Source organism: Pseudophryne corroboree, chromosome 1, assembly GCF_028390025.1.
Source record: "Pseudophryne corroboree isolate aPseCor3 chromosome 1, aPseCor3.hap2, whole genome shotgun sequence".
Taxonomy (NCBI): Eukaryota; Metazoa; Chordata; class Amphibia; order Anura; family Myobatrachidae; genus Pseudophryne; species Pseudophryne corroboree.
In genome coordinates, this window is record NC_086444.1 from 395,275,073 (window position 1) to 395,297,876 (window position 22,804).

Genomic DNA, 22,804 nt, shown 5'->3' on the forward strand with positions numbered 1-22,804 from the left:
GCTAGTGTTTTATAAGTGTAATCTAGTCACACGTGTAGCTGCAAAGTGCTCACGGCGTGTCTTTGTGTGTGTACGCACCGCGTGTACTTTGTACGACCATCACGGTGTTTGTACGCAAAGTGCGTACATGGTACGGGGCTTTGTGCGCTAACTGTATAAAAAGTACGTAGGCTAAGGATTGATTACAGCGGCCGCAGCGGCTCCATTTTAAAGTGTATTGAATGTATTTTTAAAGTGTTGCTTTTAGTCCTGTAAGTAAATCAACATTTACACCTTGCATGGCTCGCTTTGCTCGCCATGCTTCAGGGAAGGTGCCTCGCTCTGCTACTGCTGCGCTCGGCACAGGTTACCTTTCCCAATTCTAGTCCACGTGGATCGTTAAGTATGAAAAAGGTCAAAAAAAATGGAAAAAAAATTGTGGGAAACCAAATCATAACCAGGAGATCACTAGTAAAAGTACCAAGGGAGCAAGCAGGAAGAAATGTCAAAGCGACCAAACCAGAACATAGGGAATCACACTGGGAGTTCAAATAGAACATACTCTGGAGTACAGGATGTGAACTTAATACTCAGGCACTTGAACAGTGAAGCTGATTCAAATTTGGAGCCTTTCACTTTACATTTCAAACAAAGCAGTGTGCCTGCACCTATGGGCGCCACAGTCCACTGCAATATGCCACCCAGAGATAAAAGAACTGTCCACAGCATCAGCCAGGAGCAGCAGATGGAAGAGGGACCATTAGCAGCAAGGAGAACTTCACTGCAACAGGTGCTGGCCGGCTTCTGCCCTGGAGGTGGATCACCAGCACCAAGGGACCAGTGCCACCAGAGCTTAGGGTGCAGCCCAGGGATGTTTGTTTTAGACTTTGGGGAGGGGGGGATTAGGGTTTGGTGACCCCAGGAGGGTTAGGATTAGGCTGCGGGGGTAGGGAGGGTTAGGTGTAGGCTGCAGAAAGGGGGCTTTATGGTTAGGGAGCCGTTGGGGGAAGTTAAGGATACTTACCTTCCCCTGTTGGGATTCTGAACATCGGAATGCCACGGTCGATATTCTGACCGCCGGCATTTCGACTGCCGGCATATATCCATCCCAACGCTGATATGCAGTATGTGTTGGATAACTTTTTTCCTTTAATAAATTAAATGATCATTTAAAAACTGTATTTTGTGTTTGCTCAGGTTGTCTTTGTCTTATAATCTATTTTGATTTCTGAAGATCTGAAACAACTAGGTGGTGATTCAGATCTGACCGCTGCTGTGTGTTTTTGCAGAGGGCGATCAGAAATAGACTGCGCATGCGTATACACCGCAATGCACGCACGCATTGCCAAACAGCAGGCATCACCGACCAGCGACAGGATGGTGCGAAAATTCCAATCGCACGGGCTTTCGCAAGGTGATTAACAGGAAGAGGCTGTTTGTGGGTGCTAACTGACCGTTTACTGGGAGTGTCCGGAAAAATGCAGTGTTTTCAGGGAGGGTGTCTGACGACAGCTCTTGCTCCGATCTGCCTGTTCTCTTTGCACTGTATTTTTGCACCACAGTATACACATATACGATCTCACACTTGCACAGGTGAATTTACATTCCTCGTGGGCGGTGACTATCTGAACGCAGGACAGCAAAGTTAGCAGCCCAGCGATCAGGTCTGAATTACCCCCTAAGTGTGACAAATTAGCAAAAATACAAGAAATCACACCACTGTAGTATGGGCCTGATTCATATTTGTACGCAAACAATGGTTGGGGGTCTGCACATGTGCAGAACAGGGCTTGTGATGTCACTCGCAGTACCCCGTCAGCCGCAGCATGACTGACATGCTGCAGCCTTTGGGGGAGGTTGCAGCCACCACAGTTCAAAACTGCCCATCAACAATCATGGTTATATTTGCCACATAGGTAAAATATACATTGAACTGTCGCAGTAACCCCCCATTATTGCACAAGCTCCGTAATTTACTTATTAATTATTCCTTAAAATACAGATTGGACATGATATACCCTTTTGTGTTGTAATTGCAAAAATTCCTTTTGGAATACCTACAGACCTGTCCCCATACATCTATTCTGAAATTGTGCCAAATAGCCCCATTTATATTTCCACTGGCTATGCAACTTATTTATGGCATGTAGTGGCGCCGAGTTGGGGAGAGGGAGTGGGTACTAATTACTAGAGAATTGTGCACCGGAAATTTTTCGGGTTTTGTGTTTTGGTTTTGGGTTCGGTTCCGTGGCCGTGTTTTGGGTTTGAACGCGTTTTGGCAAAACCTCACCGAATTTTTTTTGTCGGATTCGGGTGTGTTTTGGATTCGGGTGTTTTTTTCAAAAAACCCTAAAAAACAGCTTAAATCATAGAATTTGGGGGTCATTTTGATCCCAAAGTATTATTAACCTCAATAACCATAATTTCCACTCATTTTCAGTCTATTCTGAACACCTCACAATATTATTTTTAGTCCTAAAATTTGCACCGAGGTCGCTGGATGACTAAGCTTAGCGACCCAAGTGGCCGACACAAACACCTGGCCCATCTAGGAGTGGCACTGCAGTGTCACGCAGGATGGCCCTTCCAAAAAACACTCCCCAAACAGCACATGACGCAAAGAAAAAAAGAGGCGCAATGAGGTAGCTGTGTGACTAAGCTCAGCGACCCTAGTGGCCGACACAAACACCTGGCCCATCTAGGAGTGGCACTGCAGTGTCACGCAGGATGGCCCTTCCAAAAAACACTCCCCAAACAGCACATGACGCAAAGAAAAAAAGAGGCGCAATGAGGTAGCTGTGTGAGTAAGCTAAGCGACCCTAGTGGCCGACACAAACACCTGGCCCATCTAGGAGTGGCACTGCAGTGTCAGGCCGGATGGCCCTTCCAAAAAATACTCCCCAAATAGCACATGACGCAAAGAAGAAAAAAAAGAGGCGCAATGAGGTAGCTGTGTGACTAAGATAAGTGACCCTAGTGGCCGACACAAACACCTGGCCCATCTAGGAGTGGCACTGCAGTGTCACGCAGGATGGCCTTTCCAAAAAATACTCCCCAAACAGCACATGATGCAAAGAAGAAAAAAAGAGGCGCAATGAGGTAGCTGTGTGACTAAGATAAGCGACCCTAGTGGCCGACACAAACACCTGGCCCATCTAGGAGTGGCACTGCAGTGTCACGCAGGATGGCCCTTCCAAAAAACCCTCCCCAAACAGCACATGACGCAAAGAAAAATGAAAGAAAAAAGAGGTGCAAGATGGAATTGTCCTTGGGCCCTCCCACCCACCCTATGAACAGGACATGCACACTTTAACCAACCCATCATTTCAGTGACAGGGTCTGCCACACGACTGTGACTGAAATGACGGGTTGGTTTGGACCCCCACCAAAAAAGAAGCAATTAATCTCTCCTTGCACAAACTGGCTCTACAGAGGCAAGATGTCCACCTCATCATCATCCTCCGATTCATCACCGTGTACATCCCCCTCCTCACAGATTATCAATTCGTCCCCACTGGAATCCACCATCACAGCTCCCTGTGTACTTTGTGGAGGCAATTGCTGCTGGTGAATGTCTCCATGGAGGAATTGATTATAATTCATTTTAATGAACATCATCTTCTCCACATTTTCTGGAAGTAACCTCGTACGCCGATTGCTGACAAGGTGAGCGGCGGCACTAAACACTCTTTCGGAGTACACACTTGTGGGAGGTCAACTTAGGTAGAATAAAGCCAGTTTGTGCAAGGGCCTCCAAATTGCCTCTTTTTCGTGCCAGTATACGTACGGACTGTCTGACGTGCCTACTTGGATGCGGTCACTCATATAATCCTCCACCATTCTTTCAATGGTGAGAGAATCATATGCAGTGACAGTAGACGACATGTCCGTAATCGTTGTCAGGTCCTTCAGTCCGGACCAGATGTCAGCATCAGCAGTCGCTCCAGACTGCCCTGCATCACCGCCAGCGGGTGGGCTCGGAATTCTGAGCCTTTTCCTCGCTCCCCCAGTTGCGGGAGAATGTGAAGGAGGAGATGTTGACAGGTCGCATTCCGCTTGACTTGACAATTTTCTCACCAGCAGTTCTTTGAACCCCTGCAGACTTGTGTCTTCCGGAAAGAGAGATACAACGTAGGTTTTAAATCTAGGATCGAGCACGGTGGCCAAAATGTAGTGCTCTGATTTCAACAGATTGACCACCCGTGAATCCTTGTTAAGCGAATTAAGGGCTCCATCCACAAGTCCCACATGCCTAGCGGAATCGCTCAGTGTTAGTTCCTCCTTCAATGTCTCCAGCTTCTTCTGCAAAAGCCTGATAAGGGGAATGACCTGACTCAGGCTGGCAGTGTCTGAACTGACTTCACGTGTGGCAAGTTCAAAAGGTTGCAGAACCTTGCACAACGTTGAAATCATTCTCCACTGCGCTTGAGACAGGTGCATTCCACCTCCTATATCGTGGTCAGTTGTATAGGCTTGAATGGCCTTTTGCTGCTCCTCCAACCTCTGAAGCATATAGAGGGTTGAATTCCACCTCGTTACCACTTCTTGCTTCAGATGATGGCAGGGCAGGTTCAGGCGTTTTTGGTGTTGCTCCAGTCTTCTGTACGTGGTGCCTGTACGCCGAAAGTGTCCCGCAATTCTTCTGGCCACCGACAGCATCTCTTGCATGCCCCTCTCGTTTTTTAAATAATTCTGCACCACCAAATTCAAGGTATGTGCAAAACATGGGACGTGCTGGAATTTGCCCATATTTAATGCACACACAATATTGCTGGCGTTGTCCAATGCCACAAATCCACAGGAGAGTCCAATTGGGGTAAGCCATTCTGCGATGATCTTCCTCAGTTGCCGTAAGAGGTTTTTAGCTGTGTGCGTATTCTGGAAAGCGGTGATACAAAGCGTAGCCTGCCTAGGAAAGAGTTGGCGTTTGCGAGATGCTGCTACTGGTGCCGCCGCTGCTGTTCTTGCGGCGGGAGTCAATACATCTACCCAGTGGGCTGTCACAGTCATATAGTCCTGAGTCTGCCCTGCTCCACTTGTCCACATTTCCGTGGTTAAGTGGACATTGGGTACAACTGCATTTTTTAGGACACTGGTGAGTCTTTTCCTGAGGTCTGTGTACATTTTCGGTATCGCCTGCCTAGAGAAATGGAACCTAGATGGTATTTGGTACCGGGGACACAGTACCTCAATCAAGTCTATAGTTGGCTCTGCAGTAATGATGGATACCGGAACCACGTTTCTCACCGCCCAGGATGCCAAGGCCTCAGTTATCCGCTTTGCAACAGGATGACTGCTGTGATATTTCATCTTCCTCGCAAAGGACTGTTGGACAGTCAATTGCTTGATGGAAGTAGTAAAAGTGGTCTTACGACTTCCCCTCTGGGATGACCATCGACTCCCAGCAGCAACAACAGCAGCGCCAGCAGCAGTAGGCGTTACACTCAAGGATGCATCGGAGGAAACCCAGGCAGGAGAGGACTCGTCAGAATTGCCAGTGACATGGCCTGCAGGACTATTTGCATTCCTGGGGAAGGAGGAAATTGACACTGAGGGAGTTGGTGGGGTGGTTTGCGTGAGCTTGGTTACAAGAGGAAGGGATTTACTGGTCAGTGGACTGCTTCCGCTGTCGCCCAAAGTTTTTGAACTTGTCACTGACTTATGATGAATGCGCTGCAGGTGACGTATAAGGGAGGATGTTCCGAGGTGGTTAACGTCCTTACCCCTACTTATTACAGCTTGACAAAGGCAACACACGGCTTGACACCTGTTGTCCGCATTTCTGTTGAAATACTTCCACACCGAAGAGCTGATTTTTTGGGTATTTTCACCAGGCATGTCAATGGCCATATTCCTCCCACGGACAACAGGTGTCTCCCCGGGTGCCTGACTTAAACAAACCACCTCACCATCAGAATCCTCCTTGTAAATTTCCTCCCCAGCGCCAGCAACACCCATATCCTCCTCATCCTGGTGTACTTCAACACTGACATCTTCAATCTGACTATCAGGAACTGGACTGCGGGTGCTCCTTCCAGCACTTGCAGGGGGCGTGCAAATGGTGGAAGGCGCATGCTCTTCACGTCCAGTGTTGGGAAGGTCAGGCATCGCAACCGACACAATTGGACTCTCCTTGTGGATTTGTGATTTCGAAGAACGCACAGTTCTTTGCTGTGCTTTTGCCAGCTTAAGTCTTTTCATTTTTCTAGCGAGAGGCTGAGTGCTTCCATCCTCATGTGAAGCTGAACCACTAGCCATGAACATAGGCCAGGGCCTCAGCCGTTCCTTGCCACTCCGTGTGGTAAATGGCATATTGGCAAGTTTACGCTTCTCCTCCGACGATTTTATTTTAGATTTTTGAGTCCTTTTTTTACTGATATTTTGTGTTTTGGATTTTACATGCTCTGTACTATGACATTGGGCATCGGCCTTGGCAGACGACGTTGATGAAATTTCATCGTCTCGGCCATGACTAGTGGCAGCAGCTTCAGCACGAGGTGGAAGTGGATCTTGATCTTTCCCTATTTTTGGAACCTCAACATTTTTGTTCTCCATATTTTAATAGGCACAACTAAAAGGCCCCTCAGGTAAACAATGGAGATGGATGGATACTAGTATACTTATGGATGACGAGTGACTGACGACACAGAGGTAGCTACAGCCGTGGACTACCGTACTGCGTCTGCTAGTATAGAGATGATAATGATATAAAAAATATATATATATCACTACTGCAGGTATATATAATATAATGACGGACCTGCTGGACACTGTCAGCAGACTCCTAAACTACTAGTATGAAGAAGATAGAAAAAAAAACCCCACCACAGGTAGGTATACAATTATGGACGAGCACTGACGACACAGAGGTAGCTACAGCCGTGGACTACCGTACTGCGTCTGCTAGTATAGAGATGATAATGATATAAAAAATATATATATATCACTACTGCAGGTATATATAATATAATGACGGACCTGCTGGACACTGTCAGCAGACTCCTAAACTACTAGTATGAAGAAGATAGAAAAAAAAACCCCACCACAGGTAGGTATACAATTATGGACGAGCACTGACGACACAGAGGTAGCTACAGCCGTGGACTACCGTACTGCGTCTGCTAGTATAGAGATGATAATGATATAAAAAATATATATATATCACTACTGCAGGTATATATAATATAATGACGGACCTGCTGGACACTATAAGCAGACTCCTAAACTACTAGTATGAAGAAGATAGAAAAAAAAAACCCCACCACAGGTAGGTATACAATTATGGACGAGCACTGACGACACAGAGGTAGCTACAGCCGTGGACTACCGTACTGCGTCTGCTAGTATAGAGATGATAATGATATAAAAAATATATATATATCACTACTGCAGGTATATATAATATAATGAAGGACCTGCTGGACACTGTCAGCAGACTCCTAAACTACTAGTATGAAGAAGATAGAAAAAAAAACCCCACCACAGGTAGGTATACAATTATGGACGAGCACTGACGACACAGAGGTAGCTACAGCCGTGGACTACCGTACTGCGTCTGCTAGTATAGAGATGATAATGATATAAAAAATATATATATATATCACTACTGCAGGTATATATAATATAATGACGGACCTGCTGGACACTGTCAGCAGACTCCTAAACTACTAGTATGAAGAAGATAGAAAAAAAACCCCCACCACAGGTAGGTATACAATTATGGACGAGCACTGACGACACAGAGGTAGCCACAGCCGTGGACTACCGTACTGCGTCTGCTAATATAGAGATGATAAAGATGATAGAGATGAACAAAAAAAATATAACACTACTGCAGGTAAATATTTATATAATATAATGAATGACGGACCTGCTGGACACTGTCAGCAGAATGCGTTTATAGAATAAAAAAAAAAAAACACCACAGGAGTGTTTAACTTTTTCAGGCAGACAATATACTGGTGGTCACTGGTCAGTCACACTGGCAGCAAAAGTGTGCACTGTACTCCTGCTATAACTGCACCCCAGTCTCCCCCACAATTCAGCTGTGTGAGCAGTGAGCACTCAGCACAGTCAGATATACATAGATGATATTATCATGCAGCACACTGAGGCTGAGCACAGATATGGTATGTCACTGTGTATCGTTTTTTTTCAGGCAGAGAACGGATTATATTAAATAATAAATAAAACTGGTGGTGGTCAGTCACTAGTAACTAACTATCAGCAAAACTCTGCACTCTGAGTACTCCTAATGCTCCCCAAAATTACTAAGTAATCAACTCAAGTGTCTCTATCTATTCTAACGGAGAGGATGCCAGCCACGTCCTCTCCCTATCAATCTCAATGCACGTGTGAAAATGGCGGCGACGCGCGGCTCCTTATATAGAATCCGAGTCTCGCGATAGAATACGAGCCTCGCGAGAATCTGACAGCGGGATGATGACGTTCAGGCGCGCTCGGGTTAGCCGAGCAAGGCGGGAAGATCCGAGTCTGCCTCGGACCCGTGTAAAAAGGCTGAAGTTCGGGGGGGTTCGGATTCCGAGGAACCGAACCCGCTCATCTCTACTAATTACCTGAGCTTCTTGAAGGGGCCCAGGGGGAAGGCCCCCCCCCTTCCTTGTGTGCTGGGCTGCAAGAGGTCCAGGGAGGCCACTTCCGCTGGGTGCAGTCTTCTCTGTCTGTTGGGGGAGGGAGCGATCGCACTGATCGCCCCTGTGCAGGTTGGCAATGCTTTGTGGTGCATTAAACTAATTTTTAATTTAAGGGAGTATGACCACACCCCAGTGGTTAGTTCACAACCCCCTTCATACCGGGGCCCGGAAAAGTTTTTCATGGCCCTGATGGCATACATCCAAAAATACTAATCCTAAGGGTCTGTGGGACATATGTAATATGTTTGCCAGAGGTGCAGGATACTGACCAATATTGGACTTTTTGGGGGCAAAACCATGTACTGAGGTACTGCAGTATTAATGACTGGCAGTACTGAAGTACAGCTTTAACTCTCCTGGCTACTCTGCGGTATTAGTTACGAATGGCACAGGATGATAGATAATGGAGTACACTGGTGTTACCTATTCTGATGTACTCTGAAGTATTAGTTATGATGAATACAGGCTTAGATACTGTAATGCAGCTTTACGTCTCCTGTAGTAGTCTGCAGTATTGATGATGTGTGATATATACTGAAGTCATAGGCATTTTTATCATGGATGCAATGCGTGCAGTGCAGACGGGCCCACACTGCACTCATATTGTTTTAATACTCACCTTTCCAGAGTCCCGCAACGGGCGCTGCAGCCGCACCAGCCGCGGCAAAAGATAACTCCCAAAATGGCCACCGGCATGTGCAGTAGATCATTTGTCCCCAGACCATGGCAGGCACAGTGCCGAAGCCAGTAGCGGCTCTTGCCATGGGCAAGCAGGCTTTTTGCCCAGGGCGCCGCTGTCCCGAGGGTGCCGCCACCACCGTGGCAAGAGCCGCTACTAACCCCCTCTCCCCGGCTGCAGCAGGTGCCGTGAGCTGTGTGGGCGCCTGCTGCAGCCGGATCCAGCGACATACACTAGAAGTCATAATTGTCCTCTAGTGTCTATGTGGAGCTGCTATGGGAGAGACGTCATGACGTCTCTCCCAAAGAGAGGAGCCGGCGGCCAGAGACGGAGGTAAGCGCAGCAGCGGTCGGGAATCAGGAGCGGGCTGGTAAGTATTGTGCTTTTTGTGTGTGTTTGTAAGCGGTGCTACTGAGGCACAGCTACAGGGGTCACAACTGCTGGGGGCACTACTACTGGGGCCACAACTACTGGGTGCACTACTACTGGGTGCACTACTACTGGGTGCACAGCTACAGGGGGCACAACTGCTGGGGGCACTACTACTGGGGCCACAACTACTGGGTGAACTACTACTGGGTGCACAGCTACAGGGGGCACAACTGCTGAGGGCACAGCTACTGGGGGCACTACTACAGGGGGCACAACTACAGGGGGCACAACTACTGGGGACACAGCTACAGGGGGCACAGCTACTGGGGGCACAGCTACTGGGGGCACAGCTACAATGGGAACTGCTACAGGGGGCACAGCTTCTGGGTGCAAATAGACTCTGGGCACAGCTACTGGGGGCAGGGCTACAGGGGGCACAACTACTGGGGGCACAGCTACAAGCGGCACAGCTACAAGGGGCACAGCTACTGGGGGCACAGCTGCTGGGGCAAATCTAATGGCGGCACAGCTGTTGGGGTCAAAACTACTGGGGGCACAGCTACAGGGGGGCACAGCTACAGGGGTCACAGCTACAGGGGTCACAACTACTGAAGGCACAGCTACTGCGGTCATAACTACAGTGGGCACAGCTACTGGGGGTACAGCTACAAGGGGCACAGCTACAGGGGGTCACAACTACTGGGGGCACAGCTACTGGGGTCACAACTACAGGGGGCACAGCTACTGGGGGCACAACTATTGTGGGCACAGCTACAGGGGGGCACAAGTACAGGGGGATAACTGTGGCCAAGCCCCTTTCCTATGAAGAAGCCACTACCCTATTTTTGGGCGCACGCCTTTGGCACGCACTAACTCTATTTTGCCTGGGGGGGCACCACAGGAAGCTTTAGCTCCTGGGCGCCACAAGGTCTAGAACCGGCCCAGGCCGAAGCCTACTGCGGGGGCCCACCCGGAGTCTGCACATGGGTACCCCTCCTCTCTTAAAATGCCCCTGACTGGAGTACAGTGTTACCTCTCCTGTAGTACTTTGCAGTATTAGTAATGATGGTCACAGTGTAATGAATATTGGAGTACAGTGTTTTATAACACCAGAAGGGGATGCTACATGGGAGAGAAGGGAAGAAAGTATGCATGAGAGAAAAGATGAGGCTGCAGAATAGGGATGGGAGTAAAGTGGAGGCACTGCAGTAGAGAGAAGGGGAGGCTGCAGAAGATAGGAGATGCTACTGAGAAGAGAAGAGAAGCATTGCAAGAGAAAGGATAATGGGGGTCATTCTGAGTTGATCACTAGCTGCCGTTGTTCGCAGCACAGCGATCAGACTAAAAAACGGCATTTCTGTGCATGCGTATGCTCCGCAATGTGCACGTGCTATGTACGGGTACAAAGCCGTTGTGGTCGTGCACAGGTTCTAGCGAAGTTTTCAGTCTCACTGATAGCCACAAGAAGATTGACAGGAAGGGGGCGTTTCTGGGTGTCAACTGACCGTTTTCAGGGAGTGTTTGCAAAAACGCAGGCGTGTCTGAAAAAAACGCAGGCGTGGCTGGGCGTTCGCTGGGCGGGTGTATGACGTCAAATCCAGACACGAATAGGCTGAAGTGATCGCAAGCGCTGAGTAGGATCAGATCTACTCAGAAACTGCACAAACTGTTATTGTAGAGCTCGGCTGTGCATGCGTTCGCACTTCTGCTAAGCTAAAATACACTCCCCAGTGGGCGGCAGCATAGCGTTTGCACGGCTGCTAAAACTAGCCAGCGAGCGATCAACTCGGAATGACCCCCAACGTTCATTAGGTGCCACCATTATTAGAGGCATTGTGAGTCGCAGTGTGTTTAAAAAATGAAATAAAACCTATGTGTGTTCAGGTTCAGACACTGTGTTATTACGTGTGGTCGTATAGTTTATTAGACTGCAATCTTTTCTTCCACTGCTGTGCCGCAATGTTTCACAGATGTGCTAAATTCTTATAGTAACTGCCATTTGTTTGTGGAACTGCTCTGTCGCTTTGTTTAGCCAGCCAGCCTTTGACCAATATTGGTGAACAATATTGTGAGCTGTGAGGAGGTAAAAATGGACTAGAAATGACTGGAAATGAATGTTACTGAGGTTAATAATGCTATAGGAACACAAAAAGGCCCAAATTGTGTGTATTTTTTTGCTGTTTTTAGAAATTTGGGGAAAAAATACAGATCCAAAACCAAAACACGTAAGGGCGGTTTTGGCAAAACTAAATTACGAAGTTAATACAGATCCAAAACTAGGATCTGTCGGGGGTCGATGTACATCTCTAGTTTTAACTTGTAAAAAAACACCTGTAACCCCATTCTGAAACCTTATAAACATGTTTCCCATCAATACAACACCCCATATACCTGTCACACATCAATTAACCTATTATTCTGCTTTTGACAGAATATCACCCCAAACATGACATGTTATTAATGGCAAATTACAGTATGTTATTTTATAACTTGTGTCAAACTAATCATTAGACGGGTGTCCCAGGGGTGTACTACGTTATGCCGACTGTCGGGATCCCGGCGCGCAGCATACCGGTGCCGGGTTACAGACCACTGGCATGCCAGCAGCGGGGCAAGCACAAAAGAGCTCACTGGGCTCACCACGCTGCACTCACCACGCTGCAGGACACCCCAAGAGGGAGAATAGTTTTTGGTATGCCGGCTGTTGGGATTCCGGCGCCGGTATGCTGAGCGCCGGTATCCTGACAGCCGGCATATCTAATGCCTCCCGTGTGCCAATGGTTCTGAACCAAGTTCAGACATTTTTACCTTAAAATAGTGATTTTCTCTACGAACAAAAAATGCTGCATTCATTTCTGTTGAGCGGTAACTTGGGTTTATGCACGTTTTCTAATTGACACAGTGCCAGAGTGTATTCTCTTACAGTATGTCGCCAACTACAAAGTAGGGGATCCAGACGGAAAATGCATATGGGACACCTCCTCTCTTATATCACTTTCAGACATATGACAGTGGAATTTACCAGCTCAGGCCCAGGGTTTTCACTTCAGCAAAATCCAAGGTTATTGCTGGAGACTCCCTTTCACACTACGCCTGAAACCAGGGAAATTCCCAGGTCATCCCCTTTCACACATAAGCCCCGGCATTTTACAAGCCAGGGCTACCAGGCTGCATACATGTCATACACGCACATACCACAATCATGCATACACACACATACATGTCACACTCATACATAAACATACATGTCACACTCATACACACTCAAGCAATCACACATGGACCACAGCCCCCTCCCTGCATCACGGCCCTTGCCCCATCCCTGTATAACGGCCCCTGCCCCTACCTTCATCACTGCCCCTGCCTCATCCCTGTATAACGGATGCTGCCCTTTTCCTATATAACAGACACTGCTTCTTCCAGGCAGCCCTGCCCCCCAGGCAGCCCGCACAGCCTATCAGAGTGCAACCTGGGAGTAAAATCCCACGTTGCACCATTCACACTATACCTGGGTTGTTTATCCGGGACAAAAGTCCCAGGAAATACCATGATGAATAGCAGAGGCGCTGACCCGGGTTGGTGCCTTTCAGACTTACAAAAATCCCGGGTTGATGCGCGTTCATGTGCAAAAAAACTGGGATTTTAAAGTATGCCTGAAAGGGGTATAAGTACGCCCCTATGGAATGGTAGTAATACGCCTTTCAAATGGATACTAATTTTATAAACTGGGAAAAAAATGTATTCCCATCTTGCTTATATTAACAAATGATAGTTTTTATTGAAATGCAGGTGTAAATTAATTATAGTGAAAATAGCACACACATTCACAAGCTGTAGTTCATCAAAACTATTCATTTGCTGTCTGCAGTATAACTTGTAGTAGACTTGGCAAAGCCTATATAATACGAATGACTGATATGAACTACAGAACATTTTTTTATACTATCTGATTATTAAATTCTTTTTTAGCAAAAAGGCTGTAAACTAAAAAAATAAAAATAAAAAAATGAAATAACCAAAAAACATCTCTGTGCTGGTAAAATTATAAAGCGACATATTTTTCTTACATAATTTGATACATTCATGTTTATTTACCTTCAAAGCGAACATTGAATCCAGGGGCTGTTTTGGACTCATCTGTAGAGAATTCAATCCTTATGCAAGACCCTTCACTAATCAGACCTTCAAACGGTACCGTCTCCGTCTTAGCAGAGTCAAAGAGAATCTTTCCATTACTGTACACTGCCAACCTTAAGGATTTAAAAGGAAAACATTAGCCTTTTAAATCTTGTAATGGACATGAAAGTCCTTCTTTTAGGGTAAATATTCTTTCTTTTTTCGCACATAACAATTCACAGAACACATTGTAATTACATGTATTATGCATTGAGGTCTGAAAAATGGCTAAATTAACCTCAAATGAAAAGTTTCTCCAATATAAAAATGGAAAACCGTGTAGAGGTAAGGGTTAGAAAACCATACAAGTGGCTCAGTAATAATGATGACAGTGGAAATTGAATGGAGGATAATAGAAGGATAATAAGAACATGGTGACACATAGAGGGAAAAGATAAAATATAAAAGGAACAGAGAGAGGAGAGATAGGGAATAGAGTAGCAAATGATGTGGTAAGTGGTATCAGGCATGATTAGAGGAAAGCAGAGAAGGTAAAAATAGCAAATATGTATGGAAGAAAGACGTTATGAGAAAATGGCAAGTATAACAATTCATATAAAGGGAAAGATGGGGGAATTGAGGTAGTAAAAAATATGTATACCTCCCATATACCTTTCGCCTGCTGCTTTATCAAGGCTGATAAAGCAGCAGGTGAAATACATATCACATACTGTATGTTCCTGGAAAGAGAAGCTAAAAAATAAACAATTATATTGTAATTATAAATAAATATTAGCAATCTAAGTTTCTATCGGTATCAAGCAAGAATTAGAGACAGTTAGTAAGCACCAGAGACCAGCATTTAGAAACTAAGGGGTCTATGTACTAAACTTTGGAAAGAGATAAAGTGGACCCAGATAACATGAATTAGGCACTTAGGGGTCTTTTTACTAAGCCTTGGATGGAGATAAAGTGAAAAGAGATAAAGTACCAACTAATCAGCACCTATCTGCCATGTCACAGGCTGGGTTTGATAAATGACAGACAGGAGCTGGTTGGTTAGGACTTTATTTCTGTCTACTTTATCTTTTGCCAAGGCTTAGTACATAGGCCCTCATTCCGAGTTGTTCGCTCGCAAGGCGAATGTAGCAGAGTTACACACGCTAAGCCGCCGCCTACTGGGAGTGAATCTTAGCTTCTTAAAATTGCGACCGACGTACGCGCAATATTGCGATTACAAACGAGATAGCAGTTTCTGAGTAGCTTCAGACTTACTCTGCCTGTGCGATCAGTTCAGTGCTTTTCGTTCCTGGCTGACGTCATAAACACACCCAGCGTTCGCCCAGGCACTCCCACCGTTTCTCCGGCCACTCCTGCGTTTTTTCCGGAAACGGTAGCGTTTCCAGCCACACGCCCCTAAAACGCCGTGCATCCGCCCAGTAACACCCATTTCCTGTCAATCACAATGCGAACGTCGGAGCGATGAAAATGCCGTGAGTAAACTTACTTTCTTCATAGTAAAGTTACTTGGCGCAGTCGCAGTGCGAACATTGCGCATGCGCACTAAGAGAATTCTCACTGCGATGCGATGAAAAACTCCGAGCGAACAACTCGGAATGAGGGCCATAGACCCCTAAGTGCCTAATTCATGTTTGTATGCTAACGGCTATGCAGCTGCAAATTTTCAGGCTACGGAACTACTAAGCATCGCAATTAAAGCTGCCGCCCAGAAAAGGACATAGATGCCCACCGGGGCCATAGCAACGTGTGCAGCATCTGTCTACACCCATGCAGCATCAACGTAATAACTATGAACATTGACTCAACGAGTGAGTCTATGGTCATGCAGACTGGCTACGCCATGTTTCTCTACATACATGATCGCAGCTGCAGGCAGATACACGCCTCGAAAATGGCTGTGACATGTCTGCATTTTTGCCACCACTCCCAGTTACCTCCTCCAAATGGTCCCTTTTTGCCAATCCTTCTGCGTTAAAAATCTTCTTGGCATTCGCTGCACATGCGCAGTGTGCCGATAATCGCTCTATTTAATTAACATCGGCGTTGCGTTCAAACATGAATTAGGCCTTAAGATATTGGAAACAGATAAGCAGAACTAAGGGACTAAGAGTAAACCTGTTTATGGCAGTACTGTAGCCAGGGCCGAAACTAGGATTTTTGTCACCCGGGGCAAGGTAGTCATTTGACACCCCCCCCCCCCCCCCCCCAAAAAAAAAAAAAAAAATATTTTTATTTTTTACAATAAATAAATAAAAAAATAAAAAAACTAAACATTTTAAAATAAATAAATAAATGAATAAAAATAATAAGAATTTACTTACCGATAATTCTATTTCTCATAGTCCGTAGTGGATGCTGGGGACTCCGAAAGGACCATGGGGAATAGCGGCTCCGCAGGAGACTGGGCACAAAAGTAAAAGCTTTAGGACTAGCTGGTGTGCACTGGCTCCTCCCCCTATGACCCTCCTCCAAGCCTCAGTTAGGATACTGTGCCCGGACGAGCGTACACAATAAGGAAGGATTTTGAATCCCGGGTAAGACTCATACCAGCCACACCAATCACACCGTACAACCTGTGATCTGAACCCAGTTAACAGCATGATAACAGAGGAGCCTCTGAAAAGATGGCTCACAACAATAAATAACCCGATTTTTGTAACTATGTACAAGTATTGCAGACAATCCGCACTTGGGATGGGCGCCCAGCATCCACTACGGACTATGAGAAATAGAATTATCGGTAAGTAAATTCTTATTTTCTCTGACGTCCTAGTGGATGCTGGGGACTCCGAAAGGACCATGGGGATTATACCAAAGCTCCCAAACGGGCGGGAGAGTGCGGATGACTCTGCAGCACCAATTGAGAGAACTCCAGGTCCTCCTCAGCCAGGGTATCAATTTTGTAGAATTTTACAAACGTATTTGCTCCTGACCAAGTAGCTGCTCGGCAAAGTTGTAAAGCCGAGACCCCTCGGGCAGCCGCCCAAGATGAGCCCATCTTCCTTGTGGAGTGGGCATTTACAGATTTTTGGCTGTGGCAGGCCTGCCACAGAATGTGCAAGCTGAATTGTACTACAAATCCAACGAGCAATAGTCTGCTTAGAAGCAGGAGCACCCAGCTTGTTGGGTGCATACAGGATAAACAGCGAGTCAGATTTTCTGACTCCAGCCGTCCTGGAAACATATATTTTCAGGGCCCTGACAACGTCTAGCAACTTGGAGTCCTCCAAGTCCCTAGTAGCCGCAGGCACCACAATAGGTTGGTTCAGGTGAAACACTGAAACCACCTTAGGGAGAAACTGAGGACGAGTCCTCAATTCCGCCCTGTCCGAATGGAAAATCAGATAAGGGCTTTTTCAGGATAAAGCCGCCAATTCTGACACGCGCCTGGCCCAGGCCAGGGCCAACAGCATGACCACTTTCCATGTGAGATATTTTAACTCCACAGATTTAAGTGGTTCGAACCAATGTGACTTTTTGGAACCCAAAAACTACATTGAGATCCCAAGGTGCCACTGGAGGCACAAAAGGAGGCTGTATATGCAGTACCCCTTTTACAACGTCTGAACTTCAGGGACTGAAGCTAGTTCTTTTTGGAAGAAAATTGACAGGGCCGAAATTTGAACCTTAATGGACCCCAATTTCAGGCCCATAGACACTCCTGTTTGCAGGAAATGTAGGAATCGACCCAGTTGAATTTCCTCCGTCGGGCCTTACTGGCCTCGCACCACGCAACATATTTTCGCCAAATGCGGTGATAATGTTTTGCGGTTACATCCTTCCTGGCTTTGATCAGGATAGGGATGACCTCATCCGGAATGCCTTTTTTCCTTCAGGATCCGGCGTTCAACCGCCATGCCGTCAAACGTAGTCGCGGTAAGTCTTGGAACAGACAGGGTCCTTGCTGAAGCAGGTCCCTTCTTAGAGGTAGAGGCCACGGATCCTCCGTGAGCATCTTTTGAAGTTCCGGTTACCAAGTCGTTCTTGGCCAATCCGGAGCCACGAATATAGTGCTTACTCCTCTCCATCTTATCAATCTCAGTACCTTGGGTATGAGAGGCAGATGAGGGAACACATACACTGACTGGTACACCCACGGTGTTACCAGAGCGTCTACAGCTATTGCCTGAGGGTCCCTTGACCTGGCGCAATACCTGTCGAGTTTTTCCCAACGGTTTATAATCATGTGGAAGACTTCTGGGTGAAGTCCCCACTCTCCCGGGTGGAGGTCGTGTCTGCTGAGGAAGTCTGCTTCCCAGTTGTCCACTCCCGGAATTGCTGACAGTGCTATCACATGATTTTCCGCCCAGCGAAGAATCCTTGCAGCTTCTGCCATTACCCTCCTGCTTCTTGTGCCACCCTGTCTGTTTACGTGGGTGACTGCCGTGATGTTGTCCGACTGGATCAACACCGGCTGACCTTGAAGCAGAGGTCTTGCTAAGCTTAGAGCATTGTAAATGGCCCTTAGCTTCAGGATATTTATGTGAAGTGATGTCTCCAGGCTTGACCATAAGCCCTGGAAAATCCTTCCCTGTGTGACTGCTCCCCAGCCTCGCAGGCTGGCATCCGTGGTCACCAGGACCCAGTCCTGAATGCCGAAACTGCGGCCCTCTAGAAGATGAGCACTCTGCAACCACCACAGGAGGGACACCCTTGTTCTTGGTGACAGGGTTATCCGCTGATGCATCTGAAGATGCGACCCGGACCATTTGTCCAGCAGGTCCCACTGGAAAGTTCTTGCGTGGAATCTGACGAATGGGATTGCTTCGTAGGAAGCCACCATTTTTTCCAGAACCCTTGTGCATTGATGCACTGAGACTTGGCTCGGTTTTAGGAGGTTCCTGACTAGCTCGGAACACTCCCTGGCTTTCTCCTCCGGGAGAAGCACCTTTTTCTGGACTGTGTCCAGGATCATCCCTAGGAACAGAAGACGAGTCGTCGGAACCAGCTGCGATTTTGGAATATTGAGAATCCAATCGTGCTGCCACAACACTACCTGAGATAGTGCTACACCGACCTCCAACTGTTCCCTGGATCTTACCCTTATCAGGGAATCGTCCAAGTAAGGGATAACTAAAATTCCCTTCCTTCGAAGGAATATCATCATTTCGGCCATTACCTTGGTAAAGACCCGGGGTGCCGTGGACCATCCATACGGCAGCGTCTGAACTGATAGTGACAGTTCTGTACCATAAACCTGAGGTACCCTTGGTGAGAAGGGTAAATTTGGACATGAAGGTAAGCATCCTTGATGTCCCGAGACATCATGTAGTCCCCTTCTTCCAGGTTCGCAATCACTGCTCTGAGTGACTCAATCTTGAATTTGAACCTCTGTATGTAAGTGTTCAAAGATTTTAGATTTAGAATCGGTCTCACCGAGCCGTCCGGCTTCGGTACCACAACAGTGTGGAATAATACCCCGTTCCCTGTTGTAGGAGGGGTACCTTGATTATCACCTGCTGGGAATACAGCTTGTGAATGGCTTCCAAAACTGTCTCCCTGTCAGAAGTAGACCTCGGTAAAGCCGACTTTAGGAAACGGCGAGGGGGAGACGTCTCGAATTCCAATTTGTACCCCTGAGATATCACCTGAAGGATCCAGGGGTCTACTTGCGAGTGAGCCCACTGCGCGCTGAAATTCATTGAGACGGGCCCCCCACCGTGTCTGATTCTGCTTGTAAAGCCCCAGCGTCATACTGAGCGCTTGGCAGAGGCGGGAGAGGGTTTCTGTTCCTGGGAACTGGCTGATTTCTGCAGCCCTTTTCCTCTGCCTCTGTCACGGGCAGAAATGAGGAACCTTTTGCCCGCTTGTCCACGAAAAGACTGCGCCTGATAATACGGCGTCTTCTCATGTTGAGAGGCGACCTGGGGTACAAACGTGGATTTCCCAGCTGTTGCCGTGGCCACCAGGTCTGAAAGACCGACCCCAAATAACTCCTCCCCTTAATAAGGCAATACTTCCAAATGCCGTTTGAAATACGCATCACCTGACCACTGTCGTGTCCATAACCCTCTACTGGTAGAAATGGACAACGCACTTAGACTTGATGCCAGTCGGCAAATATTCCGCTGTGCATCACGCATATATAGAAATGCATCTTTTAAATGCTCTATAGGCAAAAATATACTGTCCCTATCTAGGGTATCAATATTTTCAGTCAGGGAATCCGACCACGCCAACCCAGCACTGCACATCCAGGCTGAGGCGATTGCTGGTCGCAGTATAACACCAGTATGTGTGTAAATACATTTTAGGATACCCTCCTGCTTTCTATCAGCAGGATCCTTAAGGGCGGCCATCTCAGGAGAGGGTAGAGCCCTTACAAGCGTGTGAGCGCTTTATCCACCCTAGGGGGTGTTTCCCAACGCACCCTAACCTCTGGCGGGAAAGGATATAATGCCAATAACATTTTAGAAATTATCAGTTGTTATCGGGGGAAACCCTCGCATCATCACACACCTCATTTAATTTCTCAGATTCAGGAAAACTACAGGTAGTTTTTCCTCACCGAACATAATACCCCTTTTTGGTGGTACTCGTTTATCAGAAATGTGTAAAACATTTTTCATTGCCTCAATCATGTAACATGTGGCCCTACTGGAAGTCACATTTGTCTCTTCACCGTCGACACTGGAGTCAGTATCCGTGTCGGCGTCTATATCTGCCATCTGAGGTAACGGGCGCTTTAGAGCCCCTGACGGCCTATGAGACGTCTGGACAGGCACAAGCTGAGTAGCCGGCTGTCTCATGTCAACCACTGTCTTTTATACAGAGCTGACACTGTCACGTAATTCCTTCCAACAGTTCATCCACTCAGGTGTCGACCCCCTAGGGGGTGACATCACTATTACAGGCAATCTGCTCCGTCTCCACATCATTTTTCTCCTCATACATGTCGACACAAACGTACCGACATACAGCACACACACAGGGAATGCTCTGGTAGAGGACAGGACCCCACTAGCCCTTTGGGGAGACAGAGGGAGAGTTTGCCAGCACACACCAGAACGCTATATATATATACAGGGATAACCTTATATAAGTGTTTTTCCCCTTATAGCTGTTGTATCTTTAATACTGCGCGTAATCAGTGCCCCCCCTCTCTTTTTTAACCCTTTCTGTAGTGTAGTGACTGCAGGGGAGAGCGAGGGAGCTTCCCTCCAACGGAGCTGTGAGGGAAAATGGCGCCAGTGTGCTGAGGAGATAGGCTCCGCCCCCTTATCGGCGGCCTTATCTCCCGTTTTTCTATGTATTCTGGCAGGGGTTAAATGCATCCATATAGCCCAGGAGCTATATGTGTGTGATGTATTTTTTGCCATCTAAGGTATTTTTATTGCGTCTCAGGGCGCCCCCCCCAGCGCCCTGCACCCTCAGTGACCGGAGTGTGAAGTGTGCTGAGAGCAATGGCGCACAGCTGCGGTGCTGTGCGCTACCTTATTGAAGACAGGACGTCTCCTGCCGCCGATTTTCCGGACCTCTTCTGCTCTTCTGGCTCTGTAAGGGGGACGGCGGCGCGGCTCTGGGACCCATCCATGGCTGGGCCTGTGATCGTCCCTCTGGAGCTAATGTCCAGTAGCCTAAGAAGCCCAATCCACTCTGCACGCAGGTGAGTTCGCTTCTTCTCCCCTTAGTCCCTCGATGCAGTGAGCCTGTTGCCAGCAGGACTCACTGAAAATAAAAAACCTAATTTAAACTTTTACTCTAAGCAGCTCAGGAGAGCCACCTAGATTGCACCCTTCTCGTTCGGGCACAAAAATCTAACTGAGGCTTGGAGGAGGGTCATAGGGGGAGGAGCCAGTGCACACCAGCTAGTCCTAAAGCTTTTACTTTTGTGCCCAGTCTCCTGCGGAGCCGCTATTCCCCATGGTCCTTTCGGAGTCCCCAGCATCCACTAGGACGTCAGAGAAATTATATATATATATATATATATATATATATATATATATATCTCTATCAGAACTTTTTTACCTGAAAAGTTGCCTTTTCTAACATAAATTTCATATCCAGGAAAAAGTGTCCCCATTTTACACAGTACGACAGGCAAGTGTCCCCATTTTACACATTGCGGCAGACAGGTGACCCCATTTTACACATTGCGGCAGACAGGTGTCCCCATTTTACACATTGCGGCAGGAAAAAGTGTCCCCATTTTACACATTGCGGCAGACAGGTGACCCCATTTTACACAGTACGCTGGCAAGTGTCCCCATTTTACACATTGCGGCAGACACGTGTCCCCATTTTACACAGTACGCTGGCAAGTGTCCCCATTTTACACATTGCGGCAGACACGTGTCCCCATTTTACACAGTACGCTGGCAAGTGTCCCCATTTTACACATTGCGGCAGACACGTGTCCCCATTTTACACAGTACGACAGGCAAGTGTCCCCATTTTACACATTGCGGCAGACAGGTGACCCCATTTTACACAGTACGCTGGCAAGTGTCCCCATTTTACACATTGCGGCAGACACGTGTCCCCATTTTACACAGTACGACAGGCAAGTGTCCCCATTTTACACATTGCGGCAGACAGGTGACCCCATTTTACACATTGCGGCAGACAGGTGTCCCCATTTTACACATTGCGGCAGATACGTGTCCCCATTTTACACAGTACGACAGGCAAGTGTCCCCATTTTACACATTGCGGCAGGCACGTGTCCCCATTTTACACAGTACGCTGGCAAGTGTCCCCATTTTACACATTGCGGCAGACACGTGTCCCCATTTTACACAGTACGACAGGCAAGTGTCCCCATTTTACACATTGCGGCAGACAGGTGACCCCATTTTACACATTGCGGCAGACAGGTGTCCCCATTTTACACATTGCGGCAGGAAAAAGTGTCCCCATTTTACACATTGCGGCAGGCACGTGTCCCCATTTTACACAGTACGACAGGCAAGTGTCCCCATTTTACACATTGCGGCAGATAAAAGTGTCCCCATTTTACACATTGCGGCAGGAAAAAGTGTCC

General features: G+C 47.3%; 1 protein-coding gene across 2 annotated transcripts in view; it reads right to left on the reverse strand.

The window, feature by feature from the left end:
• The window catches only part of SEZ6L (seizure related 6 homolog like), a 607,177-nt gene that overhangs the window by 109,305 nt on the left and 475,068 nt on the right, over positions 1–22,804 (reverse strand). For both annotated transcript variants that reach the window (XM_063913207.1, XM_063913206.1), the window contains exon 8: positions 13,780–13,934. In XM_063913207.1, coding sequence (XP_063769277.1) covers positions 13,780–13,934 — 155 coding nt within the window. The remainder of the gene's footprint in view (positions 1–13,779; positions 13,935–22,804) is intronic.